We start from the raw sequence: 17,576 nt of genomic DNA, 5'->3' as shown, positions 1-17,576 counted from the left end.
GATCTACCAAAACCAGACATTTTAAGTCTAAAGGACAAACTGACTACGTGAAAATATTCTTTACAGATTAACTGCTGAAAACAATCGTTGCAGCTCTAAATGATATCTAAGAAAAGCAGAATGACTGGCATATTTGCTTGATTGTGAGAATTTCTATCGACTGACTGACCATATTTCTCTTCTGTAACACAGGGTACTGGTGGCATATATTTTCAATCAAAATGTAATTAATACCCCTAAAAGGAAAGAAGAAAACTGCAGTAAACAATTGGGTTTTATTGCACATGAATAACTGATATCTTCAGTTCACATTTACTTGTATAACTTCCTTCAAAATAATATAAATCAAGTGGACTTGAACAGCCTGAACACAGTCCAATAGGAAACAATGCCCCCTTTCATTACCATCCAGTTACTATAAGACAGCACTACAGAGACAACCCGACATCCCAGTCACTACAGCCTTTTCCCTCTCCTTCAGAATCAGGAGACATCTTCCTAATGACCATGTAGATGTATTTATTTGTAGTGTATAATCAATTGTATGCAAAACTCACAGCAGCTCGTCTCTTCAGCGTGGCTACTGGAGAAAAAGCACTGAATGATGACTGATAGTGAGGCCTGAGGGCTTTGCCAGAGCGACATACTCCGCATCGGATCAAATGTCTCCCAGGTCGAAGGCATGAGTATCTGTATCAACCAGTCTTCCATTAATGCACTGAAGGCTGGCGCAAAACCTCTGTCTTTGTGCTTTTCAGTGATACGTCTTAGCCAGAATCAAAGACTATAGAGCAAGCCAAGAGAATGAGGGCGACCCCCATGCACTCTCATTGTCTGTCTTCTCTCCTTTTCTATAAGGGAGCCAACCAGCAGAGCAGTAGATGCATTGCCGGGGCTTCAAAAGAAATCTTAACCACCCACAGACTGTCTTTACATCTCACAGGAGGAAGCAGTTGAAGAGGCAACACCAGGAAATGTGAAACTGTCTCTTCCTCCGGAGCAGGCCATAAACCTCGTGCTCACTCAAGGAAAATAGGCCCAAAGGAGACAAAGAAAAATCCTTGAGAAAAACAAATGTACACTCTTCAATCTTGAAAGCTTTTTCGATCAAATGTCAGAAAAGTGGTCAGTTTGTCCTTGATTAGCAGCATACCAGGAAGGTTTATACTCTCCTCTATACAGAGTGACACTCTCCAAGCACAATAAAGGTATACATACAAGAAGATGTGCTGATTGGGGCCTGAGTCATTTCAAGCAAGAAGTAAAAGCAATAGTAATCAGCCTGATAGTCCAAAAGACAGCAGAGGCCCAATCCCAAACCCTGGAGAGAAAGAGACAACCGAATGGGCAACTAACTCTCAAATCCTCTGCTGTCAGAGGCAGCATTTGTCCTGAAACCTGCACTCAATCCAGACACCAACTTAATCAACCCCCGAGAACACATTTCCCAAATCCTGAGGCCCTGATCCGAACACGGACATGCACCTTATCAAACAGAATTGAGGTCAGAACCAGAGCTGGGCTGTGAGCACAATATCCGAGGTTGTTTCCCAAAGAACATCTAGTTTTGGACAATCATCTGTGGTGTATGATCTCAAGGAATCTAGCGAGCACATGTTAGGCTGAACATGAGAAGAATCCTTCAGTTCCCTTTTTCATGGATTGAGGAAAAGCCAGTTAGTAAAAGAAACACCAGCCTGTTCCCTCCCCCTAGTGGTGGAAAGTGGAACATACACAGTGGAGACAGAAAGGAGAGGAGGGGGGGGAAGGGAGCAGAGAAGGCTGTCTGCAGATCTCCGCCATTTCGCAACCAGATTGTTTACTGACACAACGTGGCCATTGCAGCAGTTTTCCACTAGATGGAGAGCGTAGGGGTCTGAAGGCTGCTGGATAAGGATATGGAGGCTGCTGAAAGGAGCTCCATTACGTGAAGCCAAGGCTCAGAGTGCTCATCAGGAACATTAAGTAGCACATTAAAAATGGAAAGATGTTAGAACAGACCAAAGATTCACCCATGGCTCCAACGGGGGACAGTTCACAATCTAGATTGTATGTATTTTTGATACTGTATATACACATAGAATAAAGCTCTTAATAGATCTAATCCATCCATCTTACAGTCCTAATGCTAGAAAATGTTTGCATCAATCATTCACTGTCCCTTCACCACAATGTGAACAGGGCCGTGGTGTTCGCAGTTTAAAATCCACTGCCAGAGGTCTGAAAACAAGTCAGGGCTAAACAAAGCACACGCAGGTTACACCAGCTGTTACACTGCCAATCACACGCATGCTAGAAAAAGAAAGATTCAATAAAAAAGTACATAACAGCATACTAAGAAAACAAAGGATACGTTGTTCTAATGCTGTGATTACAACATATTTCGGGATATTGATTTTAATTTATTTCATTTAACGTGACTCGTGAAGAGCATGATCACATGGTATGGATCACAAATAGGCCTAAATAGAGCACTGAGTAAGAACAAAACAAAAGCACACCACAAGTACAACAAATGCTACTGAGACAAAAAAGGCACCAGATATCTGATCACAATAATTAAATCAAGATAAGCAGGCAGTTTAAATCATACTTTTGCACATGCCTCTCTCTGAAGTTCATAATGCTTTTAGCTTACATGAAACTTACTTTCCAAATGATTGCCTTACAATTGTTGCAGAACCTCTGACGAAAAGCAATCTTTTGGTTTTCATACAGTAGATCCATTTCTGTTTAAGCTCTTGTTTTAAATCTAATTAAATATCAAATGCTGTCTACTACCGAGTTCATTTTAACACTTCAAATGCAGGTACCAGTAACACCTCGTAACACCGTCTACTTCATTTGTGCAGGAGGAATCATTTCTTGGTTAAGAAGATCTACAGAAAATAAAGTAGAGAAAAGTTTTCTCAGCAGTCTGCATCGTGCATGAAGTCATTCTCCTCACTACTTATTTCCTATCACCTCTCAGTTATCCACTATTTAAATGCCCCACTTTTAAAATCCCTACATATCTGAGACAGCTTTGCATAATTCCAAACAAACTGCAGGAACATCCCAACAATTAACCTGTCCAGCGGCTAATTGTTCAAACTGACAGATAAACATCTGAACCAGATCACCCTGCAGCTGGTAAACATGGATGCTCAAACTGCAGCCTAATGTGCATCTTTTGGATTGATAAGCAGTCACTGCAGCCTTTTGTCCGAGTATGTTCCTGAACACATGTAAAGTCTCCTATCCATCTTATAGTCTATGCTGCGCATACATACGTCCAGTCTTCAGGGACCTCATTATATAGAGACCAAGAGGGATACACTGAGAGAGCAAAGAGGAGAGTGATCAAAGAAAAGGTATGACAAAATGAGGTTGGATCTAAGATATTAAAGCTACACTTATAAGTTTCCAGATCTCCAGATCAGACCTTCACTTCGCGAGTGACATCTTATTTCTTGTGCTGGGATTGCTCTACATAGAGCAATCGTGCTAATATATGAGGAGCTCTCTCAAACAACAGAATCCAACACGACACACTCAGATCTCTGTTAAACACAGCAGCACTGCTACCTAAAAAAAGAGCACTACTCCTGGAGATTAAATCCTCAGGTTTAGGAATCAAGAGCAATCAGCTGCTGATGAAGCAGCAGCAACTGTCTCGAGAAGAGAAACCATCTCAACGAGAAGACAGCAAGAGATCAAACCAATTGATTGTAACTTCACTGTGGCTAAAAGGAAGTGAGAAGCATACTATGCATCTCCACAGACCATTCAAATCCAACCAAGGGTGAAGCTAACATGTCTTTTCCCTTGTGTGTCTCCTGGAAGCATCATACCTGCTTTCTTCTCATGGCCTCCATTGAGAAGAAGAAGGCGTCAGAGAGAGAGTGTGTGAGGTTGAGTGTGCGTGAGCGTGTGTGTGAGAGAGAAAGAGAGAGAGAGAGAGGGTGAGGGAGGACAGAGAGAGGGAGAGAGAGCGAGAATGTGTCGAACAGATTGTTCCTCTTTTTCCTTTTCTTTCCCCGCATGCACATTCACCTCGCCGGTCATGTGACCTGGTGGCTCCCTCTGTCGGTCCTCCTCTTCAGAGGGTCTCCACAGAGCATGCTCAGTCAGTTCAAACTGTAACCACTCCATTTCTTTAAACTGGAGAACCACAATGCCACTGAAGGTACCCAATGGAGCAGAAAGAACATCCAGATTCTTCATTCCCAATAAGGCTGCAGAAATCCTGCACAACTTAAACCCTACTTAGGTTTATCTCACACTTCATGCTGATATTTATGTTGGTTGTGTTACCCTCTTCTTTCAATAATTATTTATATCTTTTTGTTGTAAAATGGAAACATATTTAAGTCAGTCGAGTTTTGGGGCAGAAAGGGCTTCATAAATGCTGAGTATGCAGAGCTACTTCAGGAGCACCAACAGAAGACGATGGGGGGGAAATATAGTAGAGGTAAAAGAGGAAAAGCCCAGGAAGCAAATGTCACTGAGGATCAAAACATTTTTAATCGAGGAAATCAGGCCACATCTGAACCTCTCAACAGGAGAGTCTTTTGTCCCCGCTGAGCCTCGGACCAGAGAAGGCTGCAAAACAAACTGCCAGGTCATGCAAGAGATGTGAAATGAAGTAAAAAACCAAGCTGACTTTGAAGATAAAAGCCAGATAAATGTTTTAAAAACAACAACAAAGGGACAAGATCGGATACATTTAAGTACTCTGTTGAGCTCAGTACAAACCGAAGAGTGAAGATAACCATAGACGGTATATAAGAAATGATCTAAGCCACGCTGACATCCCCCGTTGGTTTGTGGACTACCATTCTGAAGCCTCGAGTTTGGCAACTGAAATCCTTCTAAGAGTGAGGTCAGAGTGAAAGCTTGTCAATCATAAAGTAGCCACTCCCTTATGCATAAATAGCTAATGTCAATTGTACTCTAAATGGGGTATTTTGTACTGTCATGCTGTATTTTAGAAGACTTAAAACAAGCGATGATTATTGCTATGATAATTAATCGAGTAAAAAGTAGTGCCTTTTTCTGGAGGACATCTTTTTGCAACTCATGGAGTCGCCCCCTGCAGGCCATTAGTAAGAATGCAGGTTTAAGGCACACCTGCATTAGCTCTCCTTTGAACCAAGGCGCTAAATCTAGGCTACTTCTTTTTGGGCTGTCACTTTTCCCAAAAATCAAGTTTAAACAAATTCAACATGATATTGAATTCGTTCGAATTATATCAAACAGTAAGCGAGGTTAAGTAGTGGCGTTCATACAGCGCTTCTGAAATCTGTTGGTGGTGAGATGATCAGTTCTGTAGCACGGCCTTATACTACATGCGCAGCTCTGTTTCGGGAAGAGCTAAGTGAGTGAGAGTGGGGTGGTAGAGCGAGTGAGAGAGAAACGAAAGTTATATAAGTGTCGGCAGCTGCGGAAGAGCAGAGAAAAGAGTGGTCGGTAGCTGTATATAAAAAACAGAACTAATGTACAGTTTAGGCTACGACTCCTCAAGACTCAAGCCGCGCTCCCGTGTCTTGCTTGCTGCCCGCTGCTGGCGTATTAAAGTGACGGGATTTAGTTAGCCCCGAAGCTAGCTACAGCTTCGGCCCTGGAGCAGAACAACAATAAGTCTCCCGTGTGCTTTCTGACTATATGGTTGGGACGCTGAAGCAGTAAAGGCCGACAACGGCTTGGCTCGTTAGTTTCCTCCATTGGTTTGTAGCAGGCAGCGTATTATCCCCCCCTGTTGGAATACCAGGTGCACTACTTAAAAGGTACATTCTGGGACTCTGGAAAGCAGATTACTAGTTTGTTCGTGGGCAAGCGTTTTCTGCTGCGCCTTAATTTTCAGCTTGAACTATCAATATTTCACCAGGTTCAAACGGTAGTTTGAATTTTGATTGCAAAGTGACAGCCCTACTTCTTATATGCCTATATGAAATCTATGAAATATATGTGGAGTACCAAATTAGTATGATGTAATACTAAAGCTTTAGTTGACGGTCTTAATAAGGGCTAGCCAAAAGCCTTTTTTTTTTTTTACATAATTTAATCATTATTTTTCAATCACTTATTTAAAAAAAAAATTGTATTAAATGGTGGGAATGCCCATCAACGATTCCAAGAACTCACTGTTATCTCTTTTAACTGCTTTGTCTAACAGTCCACAATCCAATGATACAAATGGGAGAAAAAGCAGCAGATCCTCACATCTGAAGAGCTGGAACCTGCTTTTGCCGTGTCTTACTGCTAAATATAATCTATTAAAGAATTAACTGCTATCAGAATACAGTAGTAGAGGTTTGACACGTTGCAAAGCGACATATGACATGCAGGAATGCAACTTTAGATATATTGATGCCGTCTCCCGTTTCACAACATAACAATGAGAAACAACCTCGCCCTGCCAGACTCAGGCTCAGGTTTTTCCACTTTGAGGGCTCATTGGATGAAAACAAAGAAGGGAAATAAATCATTTTCCCCAACCATGGCAAAGTTGATAGTTGCAATGCTATAACTACAGCATAACAAATGCTTTGACCCATCTGAGCCTCTATTGGCACTCAAAATTCACGTCTATATTCACTTTATCAAAGTTGATTGTAGAGATTTAAATTAACACAATGAAGAGACACACCAGATGTCTTACTCCATGACAACAAGGCCAAAACTTTGAGGGAAAGCAGATGATATGATTGCAAGGCCTTCTGTAGCCGTGCCAATAGCTCTGTACTCTTCATAGAGATTCTTTAGCCACTTTAGAGAATGACAAAGCTGGTCCCTCTGTTGGTCCATACTAAGAGATCTCAACAAGATTGGCGAGAGATTTTACAAAAGATAGTGATGGTCCCCGGAGGATGATACCTTCTGATTGTGGTAACCCAGTTCCCTGACCGTCCTAGCCTGCCACCATGAGTTTGACATGTATGGTTGGATTGAAGTGTCCCAACTGTTGGATGAATTGCCATAGAATGCAACTAAAACACATTTCAGCTAGCATGATCCTCAGGTAAAAATTTTAATAGTCCAATACTCTGGTTGACCAAAAATGGATGACATTTCAATCAATGCAATTTGTGTGTTGAATGTTAAAAGTCAAATGTTAGCATGCTAACACTAATACCCCTTTCCCACCTAAATTTAACGTGTTGACGGGGTTTTTTAGACCCGGAAAGACCCGCTTATAAATGCTGACTGTCTCTGTTCCCATTGCCAGTGAAGCATACTCCTGTCGGTCTCTTTTCTGCTGCGTCACCGTCTGACGTCACAAACGTGCCGGAGACAGGGTTGAAAACAGTGAAGATGTTGCGATGGTTAGGTCTTTATTGTATCTATTAGAGATAGACAGATATGTTTTTTTCAGGGCTGATACCGATACCGATTATTAGTAGTCAAGGAGGCCGATAACCGATATTTGAAGCCAATATTCATTTGCAGTAAAAGTGAAAATATTGGCGTCAAAATTTTGAATAATACAAACTCCAACACTTAACTTTGTTTAAATGCCTTTAAGCATATGCATCAGAGCCAAAATAACCCAGTTTTAAATTGATGTCTTATCGGCCGTCGGATTAAAAAAAAAAAAAAAAAAGCCCGATGCCAATATGCGTCAAAATGCCAAATATCGGCACCGATAATCAGCCCGGCCGATAATCGGTCTATCCCTAGTATCTATTACTCTTTCAGTCTGTGTATCAAACTCAGGGCGACAAATCTGTAACAATATTGAGCGCTGCTTGGACGAAGACGGGCGGAATTTGTAGTTGAGATGACAAGGAGTCGCAGAAGTTACTGACAGAGCATAGCATTGCGCCGGAAAGGGGGTGGGGATTAACGTGTCGACACAGGTTTTATGTTGCCATCATTGTCGTTCGGAGCCGAGCCGATACTTACCCGGGTCTACTGCAGAGTCATTTGACCCGGATCTGAATGCCGATTGTAACTTTTCCCATTAAGCAAAAAAGCAGTGTGTTAGCAGGTTTTTTGACCAGTGGGAAAGCGGCTGAAAGTTAACATGGATTGTTTCCCAAATCATTCACGAATTCACAAGATAGGTAACGTTTAAAATGTATGACTAGCAGTTAAGCTAACTTGTCCTTATGACAAACACAACACAGTGAAGGTCTTTTGTGACACAACAGGCCACTGGTGGGGTTATTTTCTTTTCCTGGTTACAGTTGGCTAAATGTCTTGTGAGATTGTGCAGTGTGCGCAGGTTGCTATCACTTCAATACAGACAAACTCTTGAGAGCTTGCTGCACTGAGCCCTTTCTGCCTAGACGTGTCTTTTCCAGCATTATAGCAATGTGAAACTATAACCTCAATAATGACAGATAAGGATCAGATCTGTGTATTCATTCTGAATCATATAAATTAAGAATTTTGATTATGTGATTTGCTTTCCTGCTGAACCCCTAATGAGCAGGCAAACTTTATCAAATAAATCATACATAATGAAGGGCTCTGCTAAAGTAATGTCACACAGTCTTTTGCAGGGCTATTTTTGGCAATGATCACAGAATATGTGTTACAGAAAGCAACTGTACTTTTACATGAAGTCTTGTGGTAGCACCCTTGTACCCATTCAAATCTAGGAAGACTTCAATGGGGACTTTAACTTTAGCTGGGTGGTATCTGTCGCAGGTCAATAACGGCCATTTTACTTCAACAATGTACTTCAACTACAGGAGCCCACAGCACTGCTCGACATTCAACTAAGCCTCCTCTCTTGCCATGCCTCCGTTATGAACACACATACGAACTGACTGCTGAATGAAAACATACACACTGTACAGTGACTCACCAGGAAATGAGAAACACCTGTAGGATGAAATGCAAAGCCAAAAGCCCCTCAGTTAAGGTACCAAACTTAGAGCAGAAATCTATGCCCATCATCTGCATGGTGGTTAACAGCAGGTTTTTGTGCTGCTTGTCTGACTCCGAGTAGCAATTGTTATCTCTCTGGACAATGCAAATTAAACTTGTTCAAACTAGAGCTGTGAAAGAGGAAGTAAGCTATTTCTTCTTTCTTTGTAATTTCACACAGTGCAATCAGAAACAAAGACTTGGATGCTAGCATATTGCTCAAATATGATGGTGAATATTGATTCAGACAAAGATCTCTGCATGTGTGCATGAATGTTTGAATGAATGAAGAGACAGACAGAAGACATGCCAAAGAGATGAAAACAGGAACCAATGAAGTGTTACATATCTTCTGAGCAATAAAAATATATGAATTGCTTGTTAATATTTTGTCCATTAAATTTCAGACAATCTGACTATTTATTGTTTAACAGGACACGCCATCCCACCACTTCATTCTATAGTTTTCATTAGCATTTCTGTGCATCATTCCTTTGGATTTCAAGCACATGGTTCCTTGAAAGACCTGTAGCTGCAGAGATTCTAAATTGTCTTTTTTGAATGGTTTGAGAACAATGAATTATCCATTCTCATCTCTAATATTTAGGAGGAGGAACAAATCCAAGATGAACAATTCTACAGATAAAATCAAAACTACCTGCACGAGTTAGACCACTTGAGATATGTTCAAACTTTTTTTTGTCATTTGGATGAAATGTCTCAAAGTGTCAAATGCATCAACAAATACACAATACAAAGTTGAAAGTGCAAACGGAAGGGTCTGCATATCTCCATGCTCCACACCTTTATATGCCTCACTTCATAGTCCCTGCACTGCTGAGCAGGTATCATCTTAACGCTACTCGAGCGACCTCTGCCGAACAAATCTGCATCCTATATCTCAAAAAAAGGGGGAAAAAAGAAACAAAGACTGGATGTCCGATCCATTTGCACACTTTAGTGCCATTACAGCCAAGCGATTGATTCAATAACCCTATCTCTACCGATGCAACCTTAATAAAACAACAATGCAACTTGTTACTGCCAACCCAAGACTGCTTTATGCCGACTGGAAGCTATGACAATAACTGAAGATGGCTAACAAAGACAAGCCTGCAGAAGGGGAATAATTTGTGAAAAAAAATGTGAAATGTGAAAAGATAATCATGCAAAAAGCATCAGAGCCGGTTTGAGAGCTGGCGCCATATGTGTACAGTGGGAGGTTGAAAGAAGCTCTGCCAATGTTGCCTTCATTTGACTGCATCAATTATCATGTAGCCAACAGACCTCACAACATAAATCAACATAACATTATGAGCCCAATGTTTAGCCGTGGTGTTTAATATTGCATGGAGACTATGGTGTCTCATTTAGAGAGATATTAATCTCAATAATCAGTTTTTGTGTGAATTTGACAAAGTGTGCATAGCCTGCTAACTAGCGCGGATGCTAGCAGCTAGCTACACATCAGTGTACAAATTAGCATTCAGTAAGCCGGTGACAGGCAAAACACCTAAAACCATGAATAATATCGGCTAAATCGCGTGCAGTTATTTATCTGCAGTTTATTTTGAACCGCTAAAGCTGGACAGAAGCAGGACAGTGACGTGAGCCTGGACCATGTATTACAAAACTCCTGAGCAGAGCCAACAGCGCGCCAGCAAAGATCATTCAGGTTCCGGGGCGAAGCATCTTCCTGCACATTCAATTGCCCTCCGGTCCAGCACAAAAGCTAGAGACTCCAGGCTGGCAGTGGGCAATTTACGACAACACGACTCCTCGATACCGACAATTCGCCAGTTTACAAGCGGGGTTCTGCCTTACAGGTAGAAACATAATTCTCAAGGCTCGGAAAACAGTGCGAAAGTAAAACAGGCTCGTTGAAGATAAGGCTCACACACTCACCTCGGGTCCTACCGAAGCCATGGTGCCTGGACGTAAACTCCGCCCACCCACGATTACGTCATATTTATTGATTTGCAAACGGCGTAATACCACACCTGGGAGTATTATTGTCAATGTTATTGATAATGAAGATAATTATTGTTATAATAATAATATCCTTTATGTAATGTTAGCATAATAGGACTATGCGATTCCATGAATTTACTCAAGGTAAGAACAGAAGAAGCGTTATTAGTAGTGTCGGGAAGCAACTTTGCATTGGTACCCGAGGAAGAAATCGAGTTTGGTTTATTTGAACTATTAAAACAGTTACACCTTTAAAAAAGGATAAACTTGCAAAAAAAAAATGTATGTTTGACAATACAGTTGATCTGAAATCAAAACAATACACCAAAGTCCCACCCAAGCAAAAATTATAGTAAATGTTTTTCTGTTTTTTGTTTTTAAAGTGCCCACTTGTTTATTCATGTGCTGGGATTGTCAGCTTTGGTTTTGCATACAATTAATGTGCAATAACACTTTAAATATCAGGTTATATTATGTTCATTATGTGCAATAATACTTTTCTTTATCTGGCTATATTATGTTTATAACCATGTGCAATAATACTTTTCTGTATCTGGCTATACTATGTTCATTTTGTGCAATAATACTTTTCTGGCCACATTTATATTTGTATTCATGCTGATATTTATAGAATGCATAATCTTGTGCAATACGTCCAGTTATTTATTAGTACCATGTGCAGTATCAGGAGCAATATAATATTTTTCTTATTAATTCATAATCGTGCAATAGAAGCTCTTACTACGTAATAACTGTCAATACTACTGACAAGTTAACTGCCACCATTACTTCCTGCCTACTTTTGAAGATGACTATTGTAATATTGTTTTTCTTTTAGGCACTGTCTCTTTTGCATTAACCCATACACTTTATATTTTATATTTTCACTTATATTACTGTATTTTTTTAGCTATCTCGTACTATAATTTCCTTCGGGATTATTAAAATTCTATCTTATCTTATCTTATCTTATCTTATCTTATCAACTGCCCATCATTTAGACATCGGCCTTCCAGAAAAAAAGACTCCAGGTGGGGGTATTACAACAAGCAGGATTACACAGCCAGTCAACCTTTAAGATAGTATGCAACAACTTCTTTGACCAACAATAAATAGCTATGACAACTTGAAATGAAAACGTATTAACTATAACTGTAGCAGAATTATTTTTAGAAGTGAGCTTGATATTAATAACACCTTTACTTTAACAATTACAACTACATTATACAAAAAATAATGGCTTTTTATCATCAGAGATCAAGCTATTACATGTGCAACTATAAAATTATGATAATAATAAATAATTCTGATGAACTGTTGGTAAGACACCCAGCAATAAAATTCTGAATGTAATAAATCAATGAAAGTGTTTAAAAAACTTTACAATAATTTACTAACTGCATTATTGTAATAGTTCCATTTGAATTACATTAAAACACTGACGGAGGGTTCCTTTTAATAAAAGTACGCTGATAAAGGTACCTGAGCTGCAGCCAACAACTTGTCTTACATGAACCGAGCTGGGGATACATGTTTCTGCAGTAATTTAAGTCTGGCTTATTCAATCATACTGTTTAATAAAAATAATTTCCTAAAGAAAAGCATGACATACTGAGGTAAAGCTGTTTAACTGGTATTCTTCTTGTTGTTGTTACTCCAAAAATCCCATTTGCATGACTTTATAACATTCACAAACACTCTTTATATGTCAAAGGATTCCTGTGAATATTTTTAAGACTTTAGTACCCATAGACTGTTAACAGTCATCAATGTACCACGCCACCGATACACCTTCATCACAAGCAAAACTAATCTACATGTAATGATTCGCTCGGTCAGAGGGGGCACAAGCGATGCAACTTATACATGAGGCACCTATAATCAGCAGACGAAGAAGAATCCTGAGCAGTCGATAGGTCCGTAGCACCGGGTAGGAAACGTTAGTATATTCAGCTCAGTTGTCCGGGAAACCCGCCATGAACGAGCTCTTGGATTAATACAACTTTTTTTTTTTTTGTATGGCGTTTGGTGACATGCCTGACATCTGCGAGCTTAGTTAAGAAAGACAAATGACAAGCTAGCCGACCAAGAACATTTAGAAAACAAGTAGGTAACGTTAATTAGATTCAGGCGTTATCAAGTTGAATCCTCTAACTAGCTACAAGGTTAGTTAGGCGAACGTTGGCGTTAGCTAAAATGACCCAACAAGCTGCTGCTCTGCAGACCTACAACAATGAACTGGTCAAGTGTAAGTTACATGTTTTTCTCATTTTAGTCAATAGCCAATTTGATGATAGTAAGGCACTGTTTGGCGGCGTGTTTTCTCTCTTACACTTACTCTTTCAAACATGCTTAAACTTTAAAGTTGTTAAAGGAGAGAGCTTGTTTTTGCCATGTAGAAAAAGGTTTTATACTTAATATTACAGTCACCTTTTGCTCCAAACCTGCTCACTTCCAAGTACTTGCTGCCACACACGTTGAGTTTGACAGGAGTACAGAGACATGTTAATTAATGCTGCACCTCTCTGCTCTCTTCTATTGCTCTACTTCTTCATCAGTCAGCTACTCTTACAAGCAAATAGGATAGTACAGTTCAATCTGATTAACCTACATAGATTATGTTGTTTCTATCACCTGGAAATCACCCTGCAACCTTCTGCAGACCTCATTAGTTCAACTGAGATCTAAGAAGTCATTCATATCATTGTTTATTGGTGTGAATGCTGAAACCGTTCATTACCTGTCGTTGGCCTATTTTCTCTGTAACAAATTTGTTGAAGTTTTTATCCTCCTTTATCATTAGTTTAAACAAAAACTGTCTGAAATGTTTAATCCCACAAAAACTGTAATGTAAAGACATTACATATACATACCTGGTCGGATTTCATTAACCAAATGTTTTGCTCAGATAAGTTATGCAGATTCAGAGAATACACAACGTTGTTACACAATGTTTGCAATTTGAGTTTTACTCCACATTCATGAGTGAAAAGGGGTCTAATGTGTCTAAATGATGAGTCAATTCTATCTTCTGGATTTTGAATCAAACTTGTAAGACTTGAATAGCAATTTAATTATTATGATGATACTAATAGATAATCATATAACCAAAGAGACAATCTTGACACTTCAAAAATAAACTGTAAAAACAAGGAAGAAAATAATTAAAAGCTGTTATTGTTGAATCATAAAAAACACTTTTGATCTATTTATTATAACCAAGACTTTTTAGTATTTGTTGTAACGTTTAATATTTGCAGTGCAGGAATGGTCTTTTTGTTTGTAGAACTTTGTTTATTTTCCACATTTAACACAAGCAGACGACAAACTTTTGATAAACTTTTGGTATAGAGCATACAACACGCTGCAATCATAATAGTCACAACTTCCTGGAACCCAACATCTTATATTTCTTTTGTTTTTTGCAGAAAAAAAAGAATAATTTTATCGTCTTTTATCTTCCGATATCTGATTTAAAATCAAAGCAGAGAAAAGAAACAAATCATCATACTTTGGAAGCTAGAACCAGATGTTTGTCATTTTTGAAAAATTAAAACATTAACTACTGTTGATTAACTTTCTGTAATAGAACAGTCCTTTATCCTCTTTAATAATTTCACAACTGGTAAAATTGTTTTGGTGTCATGTGATTTGGAAATGTGCATAAATACAGCAATATAAGATTGACAGACATCACACAGGCACAGGATCACCTGTCACTTGCCCATTCTGATCCAGGTAGTCTCTGGTGTACTAAACGTTTTTTTGTCTCCTTCAGGTATTGAGGACTTGTCCTCCAAGCGGGAGGAGTTGAACCGTCAGATCAAGCAGGAGGAAGAGGAGAAGGACCGGCTGCAGCACGACATCCGCGTCCTCTCAGAGAAGCTGAGCAGAGTCAATGAGAGCCTGGCGCAAAGACTCGCCGCCCGCGCTACTTTTGACCGCACCATCGCAGAAACTGAGGCTGCATATACCAAGGTATGCGTCTAAAATGTTGGTATTGTTCACGGCATTAAGATATGTAAGTTATGGGAATTCAGTGGACAATTTTAGGGTTTCTTTATAATGGATCAATAGACGTGTTTGTAAAGAGTTTATTTCCAGAACATTCAGAAAAAAGGTTTTAAAGGCCTTTTATTAAGATTTTATTTTAGAACATATGGAACTTAGAGTTTTTATAATCTTTCAGTTAGGGCTGCAAGTACCCATTATTTTCATTTTTATTAATCTGATTACTTTCTCTTAATCAAGGAGTTTGGTCTGAAAAAATATACCAAGAGCCCAAGATGACATCCCTGAATTTCTTGTTTGTCCACTACTAAAAGATATTTTGTTCACTGTCATAGAGGAGGAAAGAAACTAGAAAATCACATTTAAGAAGCTGGTATAAGAGAATTCTCTTCAGAAAATTCTCAAACTGATTAATCAGTTTTGAAAATAGTTTCATTGTTGACAACTAATGAATTAATGGTTACAGTTCTCAATTAAAAAGGTAAGGAAATGCTATTTGTTTAAGGCATGTAGCAGAGAGTCAAACCAAAGATGTAAGCTGGTGATGAGAAAGTAAAGGAACCTTGTTTGGTGGGTTGCAACGACAAGTTGATAAAAAGATAAGTCAGTTGATAGAAAGTAAATCACAACAAGGATCAAATTATGCATCATTGATCAAGTAAATGTTTTTACCAATACAAATGATGCTGGTTTGAGCTTCTTAAATATAAAGATGTTCTGCTTTTCTCGCTTTCATATTATTATGAATTAAAAGTATTGTGAATTAAAAATATTAACATTTTTGACTGAGAACTTTTGTACTATAAACAGACATAATCGAGAAAATAATCTGCAGATTAATCGGTTGAGGATAATTCTTGGTTGCAGTGCCACTGTGTTGTGCAGGAGGCTGAGAGTGCTGGCAGTATGCTGGATAGCTTAGCATGTTAGTTAGCTCTGCTCTGCTAGTTTGGCTATGTAAGCTAGATATTTAGCCATGTAGGATTGTGAGGAAAGAGGGAGGTAGGATGTTGGTGAGCCTCTGTGTTACGATACCAAAAAAGTTGGATCATAACAGAGGGGACGCTTACCTGTGGCTACTGGTAATTAGAAATATTGTATCGGTTCTCAAAACTGTATTGATTATTCATCAAGAAGTTTCATGCAAAGATTCTTATTTTTATTTATGGATGCAAACGTTTATTCCTTTTGTCAGATTGCACAATAAAATGTGCTTTGCTGTTTGATGTTACAGGAACTGTGATGATCCTACTGTTCTGAATTAGGGATGCACGATGTTGGAGTTTTTGCCCATATGCCGATATTTTCCAACCCTTTTTGCAGTTCGAGTTCGATACCAATATATTAGGCACATGTTTTTTTCCACCTAACTGCAGAGACGATTAGTATCCTATCATCAGATTTGACCAATAGACAGCCCAAATGGTAAGCAGCTAACCAGTGATCATGGTTTGCAACTGACTGGGTCATGACGTTCAGATGAGACTGTAGTCATTCCAGTAGATTTCTGAGGACCATGCAGGGCCTAATCATAATTCTAAACATTATTTAAAAAAATAATATTGGGCATTGCTGATTGCTTATCACACTTTTGACACATTTCAGTGTCTAAAATGTTTGTATGATGAACCACCGCTGCATGTTGGTCCTTCATAATTCTTCTCTGTGGGTTGTACTTTATAGTCTGTGACGCCCCATCATGTTGTCCTTGTGCAGCAGTTTCATCTCACACAGCCTCACCCCCACTTACTGATGCTGAACTCCCCGAGGCCTCTCACTAATCACTGCAAACAAACACTCCAAAGCCGCTCTTATTAAAAAACAACATCACAGTCAGCGGTGCCTGGCCCCTTTTAAATTACAAATATAGTGTAGTCACCCATGTGCCATGTCCTGCAGTATGTTTAACACTGTGATCTATATTTTTGTTTCCACCTATAGATCTTGGAGAGTTCTCAGTCTCTTCTGAGTGTCCTGAAGCGGGAGGCCGGAAACCTCAGTAAAGCTACAGAGCCCCGGAGGAAAGAGCAGTAACGGCAATGAAACATCTCTGAACTCTCATTAAGACCACAACAACACACTTACTGAAGTTTATACTTCTTGCTGGACGTTTTTTAATGTATTTGAATGATTTATTGTATTGATTTAAGTTCCTTATTCTAATAAATGTTTGTTATCTCTCCCGTGACTTTCTTTTTGACACAGCATACAACAGGGCAGATTTATGATGTGTGGTGGGTTGTGGCAGAACTGACTTTAACAGCATGTTTTTTTTTTCTTTCTAGAACCAAAAACTTGGTTGTTCCAGGATTTCACATGTTTTATCTCCTGTTTGCAATTTTTCAGAATCAGGTTTATCGCCAAGTAGGTTTACACATACAGGGAGTTTGTTTTGGTGTTTTGGTGCAAAACAATTACAACAGAGCTAGAATAAAAATAAGTAAAAGATAAAAAATAGGCAATAAGGCAATAAAATATATAAAAAACTATACATATACAAAATATGTACAACAGGTGTCATTAAAAACTGTACAGATGTGCAGGATATTGGTGAGTGCAATAAGCTTAGAGTGTGCGTTAATGTATCGCATTGAGTCTGATTTAGAGTCTTAACATTCGTGAACTGTTGAGTGACTGAGGGGCTGGATGAGAGTCTGTGTCGAGTGGGGGGATGGAGTGGGCCGGGGGCCTTGTTGATGAGGCTGGCAGCAGAGGGGAAGAAACTGTTCCTGTGT

The 17,576-nt window shown here is 39.2% G+C and overlaps 1 protein-coding gene across 1 annotated transcript; it reads left to right on the top strand.

Moving 5' to 3' along the window:
• The first annotated feature begins 12,800 nt into the window (after positions 1 to 12,800).
• Positions 12,801 to 17,021, top strand: ssna1 (Sjogren syndrome nuclear autoantigen 1). Its single transcript, XM_069677332.1, has 3 exons — positions 12,801 to 13,078; positions 14,609 to 14,808; positions 16,783 to 17,021. Exons 1-3 carry the CDS (start codon positions 13,027 to 13,029, stop codon positions 16,873 to 16,875), a joined length of 345 nt encoding a protein of 114 aa, XP_069533433.1. The 5' UTR covers positions 12,801 to 13,026; the 3' UTR covers positions 16,876 to 17,021.
• The last annotated feature ends 555 nt before the right edge of the window (positions 17,022 to 17,576 follow it).

The sequence above is a fragment of the Semicossyphus pulcher genome, unplaced genomic scaffold (genome assembly GCF_022749685.1).
Source record: "Semicossyphus pulcher isolate SPU_LCO1_2020_fin unplaced genomic scaffold, fSemPul1.0.p SCAF_28, whole genome shotgun sequence".
NCBI classification, from domain to species: Eukaryota; Metazoa; Chordata; class Actinopteri; order Labriformes; family Labridae; genus Semicossyphus; species Semicossyphus pulcher.
This window is presented reverse-complemented; position numbering and strand designations above follow the sequence as displayed.

Excerpts from the sequence above, each read along its gene's own strand:
- ssna1 (XM_069677332.1), top strand. The coding sequence starts at position 13,027 with ATGACCCAACAAGCTGCTGCTCTGCAGACCTACAACAATGAACTGGTC. Across the intron at positions 13,079-14,608 it reads CAACAATGAACTGGTCAAGT|GTATTGAGGACTTGTCCTCC; the intron begins GTAAGTTACATG and ends TGTCTCCTTCAG. Across the intron at positions 14,809-16,782 it reads CTGAGGCTGCATATACCAAG|ATCTTGGAGAGTTCTCAGTC; the intron begins GTATGCGTCTAA and ends TTCCACCTATAG.